Raw genomic sequence first — 19,887 nt, forward strand, 5'->3', positions numbered from 1 at the left:
CAGAGGCACGAATGGGAATGGGGGGTTTGGCAGACACACTGGAAGACACACGAAAACAGGAACGGACACACGACAGTGGCGCCAAGCTACGCGCCAGGAGAAGGGCGATCAGGGGAGAGAGACCGGGAGCCGTTGGGGCTGCGAAGGAGGGTCCGTCTCCTGCCTTCTTTGCGAATCCTCTCCCGGGTGCAGCGCGGCCGGCGGACGTGTCGGGTGCAGCGCGGCCGGCGTCTCTCCACGGTGGACCGAACGGAAGACCCCTTTCTCCTCGCAACCGTTCTCCGGAGCCGGCAGTGTGGACGTCTTCCTCAACCTCCCTCGCCTCACTGCCCCTACTCCATCTCATGGGCTGCTTCGGGCTGCCACCCCGGGAGTAGTCCATCTCGCTACCCATGGAGCGGTCGGACGGTCTGGCGGACGCGTCACTCTCCGGAGTCCTCCCCTCCTTTGCGGTCCCCGCGGAGAGCTCCGAGGGTGGAAGGCTCCCCTCTTCTTCCTCGGTGTAGGAGCCTTCCTCATCGTCAGTATAGCACCCCTTGTCTTCCTCCTCCCCTCCACCGTAGTCTGCGGAGGGTGCGGAGCCCACAGATGGAGGGTAGTCCTCTACTTCCTCGGAGCACACGGACGGAGGGTAGTCCTCTACTTCCTCGGAGCACACGAACGGAGGGTAGGCGTCTTCCTCCTCTTCTCTCCCACCATAGTCTATGGTGGGGGCGGAGCACACGGACAGAGTGTAGGCGTCTTCCTCCTCTTCCTCCTCCTTCCTCTGGTGGGAAGGGGATGTCGCTCCCTCCACATCCGTACCGCTGACTGGCGGAACTCTTCAGCCATTTCGGGATCCTCGGTCTCCCGTGCCGTGCACAGCATGTACGCGCATACCGGATCTTGTTTCAGCTGCTCGGGAGTCGGCGCGGTGGTGTTGCGCTGGTCAGGAGAAGAGGCATGGCATTGCTTGCTAGGGCGCTGGCCCCTCTTTGGCCGGGTGGTGTAGCCTGGCATTCTTGGGATGTCTCAAGTGGCTTGTCTTTCGGTGACGGTGGGTGCGGCGTCAAGGACGAGACACGAATCCTCTCTTGCGACAAACGTCACTTTTAATTCCAACACGAATATAGCGCGTATAGCAAACGTAGAACCCTGAAACATACACAGCAACGTGCAGACTTAGACAAAGACGAGCACAAGACATTGCGCGAACGCACATTATATAGGTGATGAACACCTACCCTCGTGATCTCGAGACAAGGCACAGGTGCGACTACGAACATGCTCACAAACAACCCACACCCACGGAAGTACATACAGTGGGGAAAATAAGTATTTAGTCAGTCACCAATTGTGCAAGTTCTCCCACTTAAAAAGATGAGAGAGGCCTGTAATTGACATCATAGGTAGACCTCAACTATGAGAGACAAAATGTGAAAAAAAATTGAGAAAATCATTTTGTCTGACTTTTAAAGAATTTAAATGTATTAATGGCACATATTTGAAGTCATTAACAGTATAAAAGACACCTGCCCACAACCTCAGTCACACTCCAAACTTCACTATGGTGAAGACGAAAGAGCTGTCGGAGGGCACCAGAAACCGTATTGTAGGCTGGGAAGACTGAATCTGCAATAGGCAAGCAGCTTGGTGTGAAGAAATCTACTGTGGGAGCAATAATCAGAAAATGGAAGACCTACAAGACCACTACTAATCTCCCTCGATCTGGGGCTTCACGCAAGATCTCAGCCCGTGGGGTCAAAATGATCACAAGAACGGTGAGGAAAAATCCCAGAACCACAAGGGGGGATCTAGTAAATGACCTGCAGAAAGCTGGGACCAACGTAACAAAGGCTACCATCAGCAACACAGTACGACGCCAGGGACTCAGATCTTGCAGTGCCAGACGTGTCCCCCTGCTTAAGCCAGGCACGTCTGAAGTTTGCTAGAGAGCATTTGGATGTTCCAGAAGAGTATTGGGAGAATGTCATATGGTCAGATGAAACCAAAGTAGAACTATTTGGTAAAAACACAACTCGTGTTTGGAGGACAGTGAATGCTGAGTTGCATCCAAAGAACACCATACCAACTGTGAAGCATGGGGGTGGCAACATCATGCTTTGGGGCTGTTTCTCTGCAAAGGGACCAGGACGACTGGTCCGTGTACATGAAAGAATGAATGGGGCCATGTATTGTGAGATTTTGGGTGCAAACCTCCTTCTATCAGCAAGGGCAATGAAGATGAAACATGAGGAGATCTGCATGGAGGAATGAGCCAACATACCAGCAACAGTGTGTGCCAACCTTGTGAAGACTTACAGAAAACGTTTGACCTCTGTCATTGCCAACAGAGGATATACAACAAAGTATTGAGATGAACTTTTGTTATTGACCAAATACTTATTTTCCACCATTATTTGCAAATAAATTCTTTAAAAGTCAGACAAAATGATTTTCTCAATTTTTTTTCACATTTTGTCTCTCATAGTTGAGGTCTACCTATGATGTCAATTACCGGCCTCTCTCATCTTTTTAAGTGGGAGAACTTGCACAATTGGTGACTGACTAAATACTTATTTTCCCCACTGTACATGGACATAACGACACGCAGACAACGTAACGGCACGCCCACAGGGAAGGGTCCGGAGCTGTTACCGTGACACATGCAATACAATGTAGACCAAAGAACTTGTTTTCATAAGTAAAAGAGATGCATTTCAACAATATACTAGAGGAAGTATATTATTTAGAGCAGGGGTACTCAACTGGCAGACCGCGGTCCGGATCCAGACCCGAACGCAGTACTGTCCGGACCCAATCTCATTCCTGATGAACTGGATACGGACCAAAAAAAAAACCGGAGCATTTATTTCAGGGCTATTGAAAAAACACTCCGTCACGAGTGTTACGTTTTCCACCCCCGCTCACCCCCAACAACTTACATTCGCACCAGACCTCAGGTCACAGGTATCTGCCAAAATTGGACCAAATTTAGTTGAGTACCCCTGATTTAGAGCTTATTTTAATTGTTAAATTTGGCAAAGGAGTTGTGTGTGGGATGTGTGGGACAATAGAAAACGGCCATTTTTTGAGGTGGTTCAAAGGTATTTAGTCTTTTGAATAATATATAAGGAGCTTATTTTCCCACCAAATTTTACAGTTTTTCTTATAAGTACATTGTTTAAAAAAAAAAGTCATTTAGATATTTTGCATATGTACATTTGAAATTTAAGTGGTGGGACAGTAAATGTACCAAAATCCTGGAATGACCCAAAAATATTTTTTAATTTTGACGGGAGAATTAATTTTAAACCGGAGCATTTATTTCAGGGCTTTTGAAAAAACACTCCGTCACGAGTGTTACGTTGCACATTAGTATAAATTAGGGGTGGGATGTCTGCTTCCTCTAAAGACCAGTTGGAGGAATTTTATTCTCTCTGGATCCCACTGATAGTCGGGGTGGTTGGCTGGGGCTTCAGCTCCCGGGTGGCCTAGTTGGTGGCTGGGGGTCGACTCTGGGGGGACTGCTCGTGCCGGCCGCTGCCAGGACTGTTTGTGTGTTTGCACTGGTTGGCTGTGGGGGGGCTCGGGGGGCGCTGGCTCTGGGCTCCGGGGTGTGGGGCAGGGGGAGCAGGTGCTGGCCCTTAGCGGGGTGGCTGGCCTGGGTGGCGGGACCCGGGGCCCAGTGCCTGGGACCACCCGACCCCGTGCTGGGGCCTGTGCTGCTGCGGGCGCACCGCTGGGTGGGGTGGGTCAGTCAGCCTTGTGTCGGCGTGTCTGGTCTGGGCCTTGAGGCTCTGAGGTGCCTGGGTGGGGCGGTGGCTGTTGGGGGTATCTGGGGTATGCCAGTGGCACTGGGTTCTGGACTCAGACCAGCATATCTTCAACTCTGTTGATGTTTGTTGTTGTTTGATTTATGATGCGATTTGTATGGTTTTGGGTGCCTACGTGGGTGTGTTGTGCATATGGGATGAAGGTGTATGGTTGTACAGTTGTGATCAAATTTATTCAACCCCCACTGAAATAAAGTGTTTTGGCCAGTTTGACATTGATTTTGATCATTTCAGTCATCTTATTTACAATTATATCAAAGAGGCACTTATAAATTAGACAAACATAACATAATATTTATGATGGAATAACCACAAATGTCTTTACTGTGCTCACATCATTATCAGTTTTATTCAACCCCCTAGTGACATTATTTTTTAGTACTTAGTACAACATCCTTTTCCAGTTATGACAGCTTTCAAGCGTGAAGCATAGCTTGACACAAGTGTCTTGCAGCGACCTATGGGTATCTTAGCCCATTCTTCATGGGCAAAAGCCTCCAGTTCAGTCACATTCTTAGGCTTGCGCACTGCAACTGCCTTCTTTAGGTCCCACCAGAGGTTCTCAATTGGATTTAAGTCTGGTGATTGCGATGGCCACTCTAGAATGTTCCAGCCTTTCATGTTCAACCATGCTCTAGTGGACTTGGATGTGTGCTTCGGATCATTGTCCTGTTGGAAGGTCCAACGTCTCCCAAGCCGCAGGTTTGTGACTGACTCCATCACATTTTCCTCCAAGATCTCCTGGTACTGAAGGGAATTCATGGTACCCTGCACACGTTGAAGCTTTCCTGTACCATTAGAAGCAAAACAGCCCCAAAGCATAATTGACCCCCCGCCATGCTTCACAGTAGGCAAGGTGTTCTTTTGTTCATAAGCCTGGTTCTTCCTTCTCCAAACATAGCGCTGGTCCATTGTCCCAAACAGTTCTAATTTAGTTTCATCTGACCACAGTACACTGTCCCAAAACCTTTGTGGCTTGTCCACATGACTTTTGGCATACTGCAGTCGACTTTTCTTGTTCTTTGGAGTCAGCAAGGGGGTGCGTCTGGGCGTTCTGGCTTGGAGGTCTTCGTTATGCAGTGCGCGCCTTATTGTCTGAGCTGAAACTTCAGTGCCCACATCTGACAGGTCTTTTTTCAGTTCCTTAGCAGTCACGCGGGGATTTTTCTCCACATTACGCTTCAGGTAGCGCACAGCAGTCGCGGTCAGGATCTTCTTTCTGCCACGACCAGGTAACGTTTCCACTGTGCCCTTTAACTTGAACTTGCGAATGATACTTCCGATAGTGTCTCTTGGAATATTTAACAACTTCGCAATCTTTTTATATCCATTGCCATTCTTGTGAAGAGCAATAACCTCTTCTCTTGTCTTCTGGGACCATTCTCTTGCCTTCACCATGCTTGGAAACACACCAGTAGATGTCTAGAAGGAGCTGAGTATCACAGTCCTTTTAAATCTGCCTAATTGGTGCTTATCATGCTTGATTGCTGCTCGTTGACATCCACAGATGTTTTCAATACCTGATGGAAAACACTGGAATGAACCTCTGTTCTTAGGAGTGGTAGTCGTAAAGGGGTTGAATAATTGTGTCAATGAAGAAATCACAAAAAGGCAATTTAATACTTTATGACAAAAAAAAATTGATGCTATCTTAGTTGCATTTAGTTCTTTAACAAGTCCTTGTAAGATTTCATTATGAACACAATTACAAATGTGCACTGAATTCCATAAAACCCTTCGCAGCATTGGGGGTTGAAATAAATTTGATCACAACTGTATATGTGTGTGGAGATGTATATATGGGATGAATGTGTGTGGAGATGTATATATGGGATGAATGTGTGTGGGTGAGTATGTGTTTAGGTGAATGTGGATGTCCGGACCGGCTGCTCTCTGCAGTGGAGGTGGTGGGGGTCTGGGCTTTGATGCGGTGGCGGAGTGGGGAGTCTCGCCGGTCTCCCCGGGTTGACCTCTCCCTGGGCAGTGAAGCACGGTGCCCAATGAGCCAGCTAGATAGGTGGCTCTCCTCTTCCAGAGGATCATTTCCTCTGGACCCATGCATTCCCACCCCCCCACACATACAAACACACACACAGCACTCGTACATTTAGGATCCTGGGGGACAGGGATGTTACCCAGATGCTCCTCACCACTGTCTGTCCCTTAGTTTTTACTGCACTTTAGACATTGAGGGCCTTTGAGGGGACGGTGGGGACCAACACTGACCAGTTGCCAGGGGCTTTGCCCACGTTTGTCCCAGCACCTGTCCCCTCAGTTTTAACTACACCATAGTATCACACACTACCATACATGCATATACATCCAAGACATCCAAGTCGTACTCTTGTAAAAACAAGGCACAACGCATTAATTGTTGGTTGGTATTGTACGTACGATATAAAAACACCAGGGGATTGTGATCCGTAAAAACAAGAAGAGGTTTGACACTGGAACCAAAATACACATCAAAATGTTTTAACACTAGCAATAAAGTGTTTCTTTTTCTAGATCGAGTAATTCAACTGATAGCGAGTAAATTTCTTCGAATAAAAAGAAACAGGATGGTCTATGCCAGAGTCATCTTCCTGCAGCAACACCGCGCCTGCACCTGACTTACTAGCGTCAACCTCCAATTTGAATGGAAGCTCAAAATTAGGAGCAGCAAGCACAGGCGAACAACACAGTAAAGACTGTTATCAAAGGCATGCTGACAGTCTGACCAACAAAACACAGAAGACTTCTTTAATAAATCAGCAAAGGGAGACACCACAGATGAAACATTTCGACAGAATCCGCGATAATACCCAACCAGTCCTAAAAACCTACGAAGTTCGCATTTGGTGGTCGGTGCAGGAAAAGTCACGATGGCTTTGACTTTTGCATCTACAGGTCGCACACATCCGTTACCTACCACTTTACCTAAATAGACTACCGTTGCTTTTCCAAATTCGCATTTGGCCAGGTTTAGGGTCAGTGAGGCATCCTGTGCCTAAACACAGCCTCTAAATTCTTCAGATGTTCTGACCAGGTATCCGAGTACACGACGACATCAAGATAGGCTTCACACTTGGGTAACTCACTCAAAACGCGATTCATTAGTGCTGAAAGGTTGTAGGCGCGTTTTTCATGCCGAAGGCCATGACCGTGTACTGCAAACAATTGTCTGGTGTAACAAAAGCAGATATGTCCGATGCACAGGCCAATAACGGGACCAGCCAGTAACCCTTTAAAAGGTCCAGTTTGCTTACGTAGGTGGTCAAGTCTATACACAGTCGTCCACTCGTGGCAAAGGAAAAGCATCTGACCACGGTAATCGGTGCAAAAACGAGATGTACCATCGGGTTTAGGAACGAGAATACAAAGTGAACTCCACGGACTGGTACTCGGGATGGCAAAACCATTCTCCAATAAATACTTATCTTCCGCTTGCATACATGCGTGCTTTACAGGTCTAACTTGATATGCATGTTGCTTCACAGGAGGATGGTTACCAACGTCAATGTCGTTAACGATCTCAGTAGTCTGTGTGGGAATATCAGAAAACAAACCATCATACTGGGTAATCGATGTTTTGATATTCCGACTCTCACTGGGCTCCAAATGTGACAAAAAAACATCTAAGTCTTGTAACAGCAGAATTCAATAATCGCGCAGCTGTTATTGACGTAGACGGGCACAAGTCATCTTCTTCCTGAGCAGGCATCAACGACAGCAGTAGGCACAACTGTTTTTGATGGATCTCGTGAAATGTATCGCTTTAACATATTCACATGACAAACACGCGTTTTTCGTTTTCTGTCAGGTGTCCGTATGACATAGTTTGTCTCACTGCGTTTTTCAGCGACCTGATACAGTCCAGAAAATTTCGCTTGCAATGACGACCCAACTAAAGGCAACAAGACCAACACTTCACCTGCCTGAAATGTACAAGCAAGGGCAGTTTTATCATACCTCTTTTTCATTTTGGTCTATGCTTTCTGTAACTCACTCGTAGCGAGTTTACACACGTTTTGTAAATGAGCCTTAAATCTACTGACATAGTCCAGAAATGTGCTCTGCAGAACGTTTCTTACCAACCACCGATCCTTCAATAACTTCAGGGGTCCTCTAACCGTATGACCGAAAACCAGCTGAGCAGGGCTAAAACCTAATGACTCTTGAACCGTTTCAAGAACAGCAAATAAGACCAAAGGCACGCCGTAATCCCAATCTCGACCTGTCTCAAGACAGTACTTTCGCAACAGTACTTTTTAGTGTTTGATGCAACCTTTCTAAAACACCTTGTGACTCTGGATGATACGCACTCAAAGTCTTGTGTGTTATCGATAGCTGTTTCAAAATCTGAGCGAAGATTTTAGACATAAAATTAGAACCTTGATCGGTCTGAACGATTTTTGGTAAACCAAACGTTGAACAAAATTTCAGCAAAGCTCTGACCACAGCTTTCGTTTTCAACGTGCGCAAAGGTATCGCCTCGGGAAATCTAATAGTCGCACACATCACTGTTAACAAATACCAGTTACCTGATGTTCTCGGCAACAGGCCTACACAATCCAAGCGGAGTGTGACAAATGGCACGCCTACCACAGGTATCGGCTGAAGAGGAGCAGGTGGTATTTTCTGGTTGGGTTTATCAGTTAGTTGGCACGTGTGACAGAATCTACAATGTTTTTACGTCAGACTTTAATGCTGGCCAAAAGAAATGTTGCAAAATGCGTTTGTGCATTTTATTAACTCCCAAATGACCAGCTAACGCGTGTCAAAGACCTGTGCTCTATACTCTTCAGGCACTACAATTTGGATCACGTTTTCCCACTCTCGATCTGAACTGCTCACAAAAGGAACCCATTTCCGCATCAATATCCCATCGTCCCAAAAATAAGTGGCAACTGTCAGACCTACCTCTCCATCTCTATCCACACTCTCGTGGCATTTCTGTAAAGACGGGTCAACGATTTGTGCATGTTGAAGCTGTTCTCTGGTGGCACAAAGATCCACACCAACGAACTCTACAGGTTTACGATGCCTGCTCAACTCATCGGGCTTATCTGCGTCAGGCTTCGTAGCTTTAACTCTAGGTTCAGCAGACAACCAGTCAGCTTCACTCAAATCTATAACGTCATTCAGTTTTCGACTCTGTGCATGGATAACACATGCTGGGTAAATCTCCTCCGATGCTGCTTCTAAAGTCTCATAAGTGTCACATTCTGGTTTCTTAACCACTTCTGGAACAGGAAGAATTCTTTCATCTGCTAAATCATTCCCTAATAAAAATGTAACACCAGCAACAGGCAATACAGCACAAACCGCGACAGTTACAATTCCTGTGACAAGCTCTGACTGCAATTCAATGGAGTGCAAAGGAACCGACACATATCCAGATCCCATACCTTGTACTAATCGATCAACACCACAATAAGTGCTGTCAGACAACGGTAAAATTCCTTCTAAAAGAAATGACTGTGCAGCACTGGTATCTCGTAACGCAGTCACTGGCCACTTGGTTTCTACCTGACCTGGAATAGAAACCACCCCACTAGTCAGAAAAGGTATAAAAGAGGCATCCACACCACAATCCTCAACTGTTTTAATCGGAGCAACTCTCCTTATTAGACATCTGGGCATTCTTTCATTTTAACACTCGACAGTCAGCTATTAAATGACCCGATAATATACTTGAGTCTCAGAGCCCTTAAAATTGTCCATCTCTTTCTCTCTCTCCTCGCTCACAGAGCGAGGTACTTCATCAGAATTTACATGTCTAGTTCGATTCGTCCATACAGCAGAATTGTGAACGACTCGGTGCATAAGAACATACTCATCAGCAGCAATAGCAACCTCAGACAAACGTATTTCTGTTCATTTAAATACAGCACTAGTCTCTCAGACAAGCCACTCTTAAAATTTTCCAACAGGATTAATTCTCGAAGCTGCTCAAACGTAGTGACTTTACTTGCTTTACACCACTTATCGAATATCACACTGAGTTCCCTCACAAATTCTACATGGGTTTGATTGGCTGTTTTCCTCAAAGCTCTAAAGTGTTGTCAATAGGCTTCTGGTACCAACTCGTAGGCACGCAAAACAGCGATTTTAACCTCATCGTAGTTCAAACTCTTATCAATAGGTAAGGTGGTAAACACCTCTTGGGCTTTTCCTACAAATGTACATTGTAGCAAATGTGTCTACACGTCCTTTGGCCATTTCAAAGCTGTAGCAACACGCTACATATGAATCAACTTCTCTAAATTTAGGTACTAATGTGATTTGCCTACTAATGTCAAGAGGGCTCACCTGTATGTCCAGTAGGAGTTAGACACGGCGATGACACAGACGTTTCAATTCTCTTAGCTTCCAACTCTAGCTGCTTTAGCCGGACTTCTTTCTTAGCCTGTATTTCCAAGGCACGAACATTCTGACTGAATTTCCAGCTCAAGCTCTTTTGAACACAGCAGCATTGCAGGATCAGTAGTGCATACTGTCGGAGAAGCAAACGCAGTGCCTGGCAGTGTTAATTTCGTTGACGAATAGTTTTCGTCATAGTTTTCGTAAACGAACCTTTTTTCATGACGAAAACGAGACGATAACTAAATAAAAACTATACGAAGGGATAAAAACGATGACGAAATTAATGGACATTTTCGTCAACAAATAAAAACGAGATGAAAATATTGGCCAGCGACAACATTCAATCAGACCTGATTTAGTTTAGTGAAAGGTAGGGATAAGTTAGGAAGAGATCCAACCGTAAGTACTTTAGCGTACACGGAGAGGCGGGACAAACTGGGTAACCGTCCATCAGTACTAATATCTTCACATCGCACAGAACCCGGGAAGACCATACGAGCCTGTGAACTGTGGTCACTCATGAAATTCAACTTGAAGTTAACTCAACAATGTCAGCAGGGAGAAAGATAAGAGGCGATATATGGACACATTTCTCCTTTGACTTTGAGAAAAAGCAGACGGTGTGTAAACCATGTGGGACAATGATGTCGGGAAAAATACGACAAATGAAACAACATCTGCAGGCTACGGCATTGCTGTTTTTACGGCACCCAGTTTTATATAGAATGTAATATGTATTGTTCATAAATAACTCCATATGTTTTTAGGTAGAGCGGGCCTACTGGTCATCAATGTTTTGTTATTGTTATGCTCAATAACTATAAGTTCAGTATATATTCTGTATATATTGCACATATACAACAATAATATTCTGTAACTGGTTAATAAATGTTTCATTTTGTGCAAGTGTATATAATGATTATTACACCATTTATATTTTAGTCAACTAAATTCTTTTGATAATTAGTCAACTAAATTCTAATGATAGTTAGTCGACTAAAACTAGATTAAGACTAAAAACAAATCAATGACTAAATTATGACTAAAACTAAATGACATTTTAGTCAAAAGACTAAGACTAAAACTAAATCAAAAATTGCTGTCAAAATTAACACTGGTGCCTGGAGACCCAATCGCGGCTTCCGCTGTAGCTTTGGCCACAGTCTCGCGTTCTACCTCGACACCATCCACACTACCCAACACAGCACAAGTTGTCTCCTGTAAAACACCACCAACTGTCTGTACAGGTCAGCCTTAATCTCGACCTTAGTCACACCTCTAGTAAGCTTGACACTAAAAAAGTCCGCTATTAACAAGAGATCAGCTTTACGGCACAGGTCAAATTGTTCTGCCAACGGATCGCATGTAAACTTTTTTAAATCAAACATGATCAAAACCAGAAGCCTACAAACCCACAAACACACACACACACACACACACACACACACACACACACACCCCACCACAAAAGGAAAACAGCCAAGAAGCAAACAACCACGGAGGACGAGCCCCCAATTTATGTTACGGTCCATAGTATAAGATGGCTCGTGCTAAAAGGACGCAACATAAATAACCAAAACACCACACCAGTAAGGTTCTTTCATACATGGTTCTTTTATATTTGTTTTGTAGTTTCTGTTTTCCAACCCATCATACAAAACCAAACAATTTAAGAAAATAACATTGGATGGGCTCGGCCCAAAACAACAAACAAAAGCAAGTTAAATGCCCCCCCCCCCTTCTAAATAAATAGGCATTTATCCAAACAACAATACAAACGAAACAACAACTTAACGAGAGAACATGGACCCACACAATGTCTGGTTAGGTTTGTAACAACTCATAAGGTGCATTAAAACACCTCATTAGCTCTTAGCGCCCGAAGTATGGACTAACGTCTGAAATCGGTTGTACCCGAACATACACAATTTCACCATTCAAAAACCCTACTCTGCAATGCTTTTGGCAAATGCTCCTGGGGGGGGCCGTGGGCGGGTGGGATCCCGGGTCTTTCTCTGCCTGCCTCTGCCCTCTGGGGGAATGTTGTCACAGCTTTCTACCCTTGTCGTACATTTATACTATCGTCGTGGGGGTCGTGGTTCACAAAAAAAAACCTCGGGAGGACCAAGACTCAAAAGGGAACCCATCCTCCATTGGGCGGCCCGTTAGCACAAGTCCATGGTGCACAGGATGGTTCTATAGATAAAGTTTAAGATCCTTGTTCCCCGGCCAAGTAGTCACAGTCACTGCTCCAGCAGGCTAATCTATAGCAACATAACTAAAGGGAGGGGTTCGGAGGTGACCACACTTATGAGGGCTCACTGAGACATTGCTTTCCAGTAAAGTCATTGTCACGACTGAGTGATGCCATGACACAGCTGGAAGACAGCATCAACATCTCAGATTACCAGAGATCTCAACGTCTGGGGGCCCCCGAGCCCCACACCTTACAAGGGGAATATTAGCTAAAGGCTTGATTAAATAGGTGAGTCTTAAGTCTAGATTTAAAGATTGGAACTGTGTCAGAATCTTGGATTGGAGCTGAAAAGCTATTCCATAATTGACGGGCTTTAAAGGAGAAAGCTCTGCCTCCGGCTGTAGTCTTACAAATTTTTGGAATTAGGAGAAATCCAGCATTTTGGGAGAGCAAAGGGCGAGATGGTACGAGTTCACTCAGATATTGTAGGGCAAGACCATTTAATGCCTTATAGGTAACAGAAGTATTTTAAATTCAATTTGATATTTAATCGGAAGCCAGTGTAATGCCGCGAGAGTGGGACTAATATGATCGAATTTTCTAGCCTTAGGACTCTCTGTTGTTTTACTCCCTGTTTTGTTCCCTGCCTCGTTCGTTTTGTTCTTGTGTGAGTCATGCAATCTGTAACAATCTGTCAGGTAGGACCTGAACCAGGAGAGTGCTTGACCTCTTATGCCAATGAGTGTCTCCAGCCTATTAAGTAGAATATTATGATCAGTGGTGTCAAAAGCAGCACTGAGGTCTAGCTGTATGAGAAAAGAAATGTGTACTTTATCAGATGATATCTACAAGATGGAACGGGTGAGACCAGATGCTGTCGTGACTGCTCCGCTCAGACTATGCTTTATAATAGCTGTTTATTTAGTTTTTCTTAGTAATTTTACCACTCCATCACTGGCACTGATCACATATGACTTCAGTACACTTTTAGAAATAAAAACCAGGTCAGTTTACCTTGTCTCTGAGGACTTGTGCGATAGCTCGACTTGGCCAACAGGTATCCTCCGGAAGAAACACCGAAGGAGACGCGCTGGTGTTCGAAACAGACTACGAGAGAGTGCACATTGGCCTCCTCTGCCCAGTATTCTGCTCGCCAATGTACAATCGTTGGATAACAAGCTGAACAACATCAGGGCTCGAGTCCGCTTCCAAAGGGACATACGCGACTGTAACCTTCTTTGTTTCACGGAGACATGGCTCACTCCTACCATTCCAGACCATGCTGTACTACCTGCTGAAACTTTCTCCTTGTTTCGAATGGACAGGACGGCAGATTCTGGGAAATCTAAAGGTGTAGGTGTGTGCTTCATGACCAACAACTAAGAATATCTCAGTTCTGTCGCGCTCCTGTTCACCGAATATGGAGCACTTGGCTATTCTCAGTCGCCCTTTCTACCTGACTCGCGAGTTTACCTCGGTCATCTCTATCGCCGCTTATATTCCACCACAGGTGGACACGGACATTGCTCTAGCCTCACTACATGATGTCGTAAGTGCCCACTACGCTAAACACCCGGACACTGCACTCATTGTAGCTGGTGATTTTAACAAAGCAAACCTTAAGAGAGTTATGCCCAACTTGCATCAGCATGTAGCTTGTGCAACGAGAGGAACAAGTACTCTGGACCACTGCTACACCCCATTCAAGAATGCCTATAAAGCCATCTCTCACCCGGCTTTTGGAAAATCTGACCACGCCGCCATTTTCCTCATGCCGGAATATAAACAAAGGCTAAAACAAGAAGCTCCATCGACCAGAGTGATAAGACGCTGGTCCACCCAATCAGAAGCCACGCTTCAGGACGCGTTGAGTGACGTCGACTGGGACATGTTTCGGGCGAGCTCTGATGTCAACGAGTTCACGGAGGTAGTTACAAGCTTTGTAGCCAAAGTAACGGATGATATTGTGCCTATGGTGACTGTTAATATCTTTCTTAATCAGAAACCGTGAGTAGATAGAACAATTCATAAGGCCATTAAAGCTCGTACTACCGCATACAACACTGGACTGAGCACTGGGGATATGACTCTGTATAAAGTAGAGTCGTATAACGTGAGAAAAGCGGTTAAGGCTGCTAAAGGGAGATGCAGAGACAAAGTAGAGTGTTATCTGGGAGACCGCGACAACAGACAGGCAGGGTCTCCGGACCATCACGGACACACACCTCAACCATCACAGAACCCTCACTGGCAGAAGACTTAAACACCTTCTATGCCTGTTTCGAGGTTAGCACTGATTATGCTAATGCCGTTAGCCAGTGTTCTCAAGTCTCACGCATTGAGCGTGTGACACACGCATTTGACCGCCTTCACATGTCACACTTCCGATTTCACACGGCGGAAAAAAAAAAAAAAAAATCCATGATGCATATCTATGTCGCCCTCCACTGGCGATCGATCAACACCCCCCCCCCCCCCCCCTCAACAATTTACGTTCGCCACCCCCCCCCCCCCCGCTCAACAACTCACGTTTCGCCACCCCCCCGCTCTCACACTCTGAAATGAATTCTAAACTTGAGAGCCCTGCCGTTAGCATTGCTAGCTTAGCAAGTAACGCTAATGCTACAGTGGCGTGCAACCTGATCAGTGAGGATCATCCTCTTACTATTCCTGAGTCAGACATAAGAAAAGCTCTGAAACAGATAAATAGCAGGAAGGCAGCTGGTCCTGATGGCATCCCCGGGAGGGTACTAAAATCTTGCGCTGATCAGCTGGCCCCTGTGTTTACCACCACATTCAATCTATACCTGGCCCATTCTGTCGTCCCGAGATGTTTCAAAAAATCTATAATTATCCCTGTTCCCAAGAAGACTAACCCAGCCTGTCTGAATGACTACTGCCCAGTGGCTCTCACATCTGTGACATCTCGACAGCGGAAAAGGGAACTATGCACGCCTACTGTTTGTGGACTACATCTCGGCGTTCAGTACCATAGTTCCCTCAAGGCTGGTCATGAAACTCCATGATCTGGGGCTGAACCACTCATTGTGTTCCTGGGTACAGAGCTTCCTGACTGACAGACCTCAAGTGGTCAAGATGGGGAACTTTAAATACACATGACTGTACAGTCACCCACAGCTCCAACGCCATTGTGAAATTTGCGGATGATACAGTGGTGGTAGGCCTAATCTCCAACAATGATGAGAAGGCCTACCAGTGTGAGGTGGAACAACTGTCATCATGGTGTGGAGTCAACAACCTGGAGATGAACGTATCTAAGACCAAGGAGATGGTAGTTGACTTTAGAAGGGAAAAGGGGAGGACTTCATACACACCTCTCCAGATCAATGACACTCCAGTTGAGAAAGTTAGTATCTACAAATACCTCGGAGTCCACATCTCTGAAGACCTGACATGGTCCACACACATCTCCACCCAGATAAAGAAGGCGAGGCAACGCTTGTACCATCTCAGGAGGCTAAAGAAATTCAATATCTCCACAGCACTGCTGAAACTCTTCTTTTCTGCCACCATTGGGTCTGTTCTTTTTGGTAACATCACTACCTGGTTTGGTAACTGCAACGCCCAGGACAAGAAAGTCCTCCTAAGAGTGATACGCTGCTCTGAGCGCATCACCAGGACTGTACTGCCAAAACCTCAGGACATTTACTGCAGGCGGTGCAGAGCATCTGGGAAACGCATCAGTAAGGACATTCACCACCCAAACCATAGTCTGATTGAATGGCTACCCTCAGGGAAACGTCTACGCTCCATCAGGGCCAGAACTGAGAGGCTGAGGAGGAGCCTTTACCTTCAGATCATTCAGACACTAAACACACCGGATACACAAAACACATAACACACATGGAAAAATTCCATTCTTCATCAGACACACAACCACCTTATCAGACACTCAGTCACTTTATCTGTCACACAGTCACTTATAGATCCATTACATGTATATGGTAGATTATTTATTCTCTTTTTACTTCTATAGTTCTATAGTTTATATTGATATCTTATAAATACTGTAAATTGTAAATTACTTAATTGTTGATTTATCTAGATATTTAATTGTAAATTGTAATTATCTTTTTACTGCCGCATAGTCTAGGAACAGTCACATATTCATTTCACTGTGTATCTTGTATCGCCACAATTTATACATGTGACAAATAAAGAATCTTGAATCTTGAATGATGTTAAGAGATCGTTCAGTACTTTAGTAAGTGCTGTTTCAGTGCTGTGATAGGGTCTAAATCCTGATTGAAATAAGACATGTAAGAAGGAAGAGAGTTGTGAAGAAACTACTTTTGGATATGAATGACAGTGAAACCTTGTTATGCTTGTCTAGTTATTACTTTATACAACAGTGGATTGTTTGAACTTGTGGGGCCATATCCAACATCATAGAAAAGTACTTGTAAATACATGAATCTTTTTTTTTATAATTCTAGGATTGCAGAAAAAGTTTGAAAAAATTGTGCAGTTAAATGTTTGTGTGTGTGTGTGTGTGTGTGCGTGCGCATGTGTGTGTTTAGTTTACTCAGGAAAATGCAAAGAACATGAAGCAGGTGTATGGGGAGTTTTGTAGCCATCACAATGAAGCTGTCAGCTTCTTCAAAGAGCTACAGCAGCAAAACAAGAAGTTTCAGCTGTTTATTAAAGTAAGTGTTTTGTTCTTGCAACAATTGTTTTAAGTGTCATGGGATCCAAGTGCAGGCATGCAAGGTTTAATAAACAGGCAGTTTAATAAACAGGCAGCTTTATAAAGTGGTTCCAAAAACAGTAGTCTGGACAAGCAGACTGATCTGAACTTAACTGGCATCACAGTCTATAATAATGGAACATGGATGAGGATAACACCTCCTCCGTCTCAAAAGGAGATGTTGGGAAGGGGCAGTGGGTAGTGATTAATGGAGAACCAATTAAGGGGCAGTGGGTAGTAATAATGGAGAACCAATTAAGGGGCAGTGGGTAGTGATTAATGGAGAACCAATTAAGGGGCAGTGGGTAGTGATTAATGGAGAACCAATTAAGGGGCAGTGGGTAGTAATAATGGAGAACCAATTAAGTATGGACATGATGATGATTACTGTCAGATTGAGGGAGGTCTGTGATGGTCATAGTCAAACTTTGATCCATATCTAGTGATTGTACATTCAAGGAAAGAAGTGTCATAGGAGGCTAGAGGAGATGGAGAAGAAGTTCGAGGTCCTGATTGATTTGGTAATTGAAGACGTTTCCATCAACTCCTGTGTCTTTCAGTGTTAGGTGCAACATATCATCAGTGGGTAGTTTCAGAGTCACAAGCAAATGGATATAAATGGATTTATTGAGAAAGGAGAAAGCCTTTACCTGGGAAGTGCATGGCTGGGCAGTGAAGACAGCTAAGATTGAGTAGATTCAGTACAGTACAGACAGAATATGTTCAAGATTCACAGATGTGACATTATGTACCATGAACAATGTCAGTACAGACCTCAGAGGACAAATCATATTTCTTTGCAGTTCCACAGAATTACATTATTTAAGATAATTCTGAATAGCTCAGGTGGACATTGCAATTTACTAACAGGATTTATGAATTGGCTTGTTTTCTGCCAATTAGTTTTTTTTCCATTAATTGGTGAAGTATTATCAGTAATTAATCAGCACTTTCTTTTACCTCCATAGCAACAAAGTAGTAATTCATTAGTAAAGAGACGGGAAATTCCAGAATGCATTTTGTTGGTGACACAGCGGATCACAAAGTACCCTGTGCTCTTGGAGAGGATTCTACAGTACACAGAAGGTAGGTTCATACACACAGACTCTCGCAGTCCATCCCAGACTCATCCCTCGGGTTTGTATACAGGTACGTATACATTTGTGGGTGTTGTTTGTCTGTGGACATGTTCATCCGTGTCATTCTTCTCACCTGTCCCTTGTTTTGTTGTCGTTATGTGTTGCACTTAATGTAACAGTTAAAGTAACAGTATTTAATATGTGTCAGTGTTGTGTTAATTGCTCGTCTCTGTTCCAGCCTAGTTCCTGTTGCATGCTTTTGTGTGCTATCTGTTTAAATAAAAGCTATGTTGTAAACCATTGATCTATATTACTGGATTGGACATCGCCTGTTGCCGCTATAGCTAGCGATGCGCCGTCCTCGGAGCCATTACTATGCATTGAGTCATGTCAGCAAAGCAGTGTAGTTCCTATGTGGGATGTGCATCCATCTGTCACAAAAACAGTCCTAGCGCCCTTATTTCTTATCCGATTTTGATCAAATATGGCTTAAATTAAAGGTGGGAATATTGACGATGTTGTGATATGTAACACTTTGTATTATCCCAAACTTTATATTATAAATTTTCAATTTAGGTAAAATTTTAACAAAACCCTGCATAAAGCCCTTTTCTTTCACCTGGCTAAAACTAAATAACACATGTATGTCAGGTTTTTGATATTCAATCACAATTATGGTAAAAAGTTTTAAATAAATAACTAAGTTTTAATTATGATAACAGTCACAATTCTGATATTGAAAGTCAAATTTGAGTTTATCTCTTTATTTGTCAACTCTCCCCATTACAGCTGTGGTTTTCATAAATTCTTTAAGTTCAATACCTCTTATATATGTTCAAGTATAATATGAGATGGTATCAGTGTGGAGGAGCATCTTTGAGCACTACATGGCTAAATGTGGGTGAAATTAATAATTATGAAATTATGATAGAGAAAATAATGAGTTTGAATGTGAAATTTATAACAAAATTTGTCAGATTTTTTTTACCTTCAAGTAGCAGAAAAGAGCTTACACAATTCAGTTTCCCACAAATACACAATTAGATAAATTGACATTGTTACGGTGACAGTCCCGGACCCTTCCCTGTGGGCGTGCCGCTATGTTGTCTGCGTGTCGTTATGTCCATGTATGTACTTCCGTGGGTGTGGGTTGTCTGTGAGCGTGTTCGTAGTCTCACCTGTGCCTTGTCTCGAGATCACGCGGGTATCTGTTGATCACCTATTTAATGTGCCTTCGCGCAGTGTCTTGTGCTCGTCTTTGTCTAAAGTTTCGTGTCAGCGTGAGTGTGTGTCTGTTGTGCTCGCGCTCCGCACGGAGCTTTCACGTCAAGAGTTGGGAAATAAACGTTTTGTGTTGCACTGTTCTCGCTCGTCGTGCCTCCTCCATCGAGCGTAACAGACATGACACAAAATATACAATTTTCAAAATCATTTATTGCAGCCACTTCTCATTGGCTACAGAATTTCATCAACTTTAATAAAATATTTACTTTGCAGTTCAATTTCCTGACAATAACAACACAACTTTGAAATCCAACTAAAAAACAATATAATTCTTCTCAGAACTTTACTGGCCTTTAAAAAGAACCAGTTTTGTGCACTTCTGATGCAGCTTCTGCTTCTGCAGCAAGGAAGAATGTATCCATAATTATCCATAATGTATCGAAGTATCCATAATTTATGAAATTAAACTATTTGTGTTTTTCTGTATAAAACATGATTACACCATATATTGTGCTG

The 19,887-nt window shown here is 44.1% G+C and overlaps 1 protein-coding gene across 3 annotated transcripts in view; it reads left to right on the plus strand.

The window, feature by feature from the left end:
* arhgef28a (Rho guanine nucleotide exchange factor (GEF) 28a) overlaps positions 1-19,887 on the plus strand; it is a 99,317-nt gene that overhangs the window by 60,671 nt on the left and 18,759 nt on the right. For all 3 annotated transcript variants that reach the window (XM_076988260.1, XM_076988261.1, XM_076988262.1), the window contains 2 exons: positions 16,902-17,027; positions 18,037-18,154. In XM_076988260.1, coding sequence (XP_076844375.1) covers positions 16,902-17,027; positions 18,037-18,154 — 244 coding nt within the window. The remainder of the gene's footprint in view (positions 1-16,901; positions 17,028-18,036; positions 18,155-19,887) is intronic.

This window comes from Brachyhypopomus gauderio, unplaced genomic scaffold, assembly GCF_052324685.1.
Source record: "Brachyhypopomus gauderio isolate BG-103 unplaced genomic scaffold, BGAUD_0.2 sc61, whole genome shotgun sequence".
In the NCBI taxonomy this organism is placed as follows: domain Eukaryota; kingdom Metazoa; phylum Chordata; class Actinopteri; order Gymnotiformes; family Hypopomidae; genus Brachyhypopomus; species Brachyhypopomus gauderio.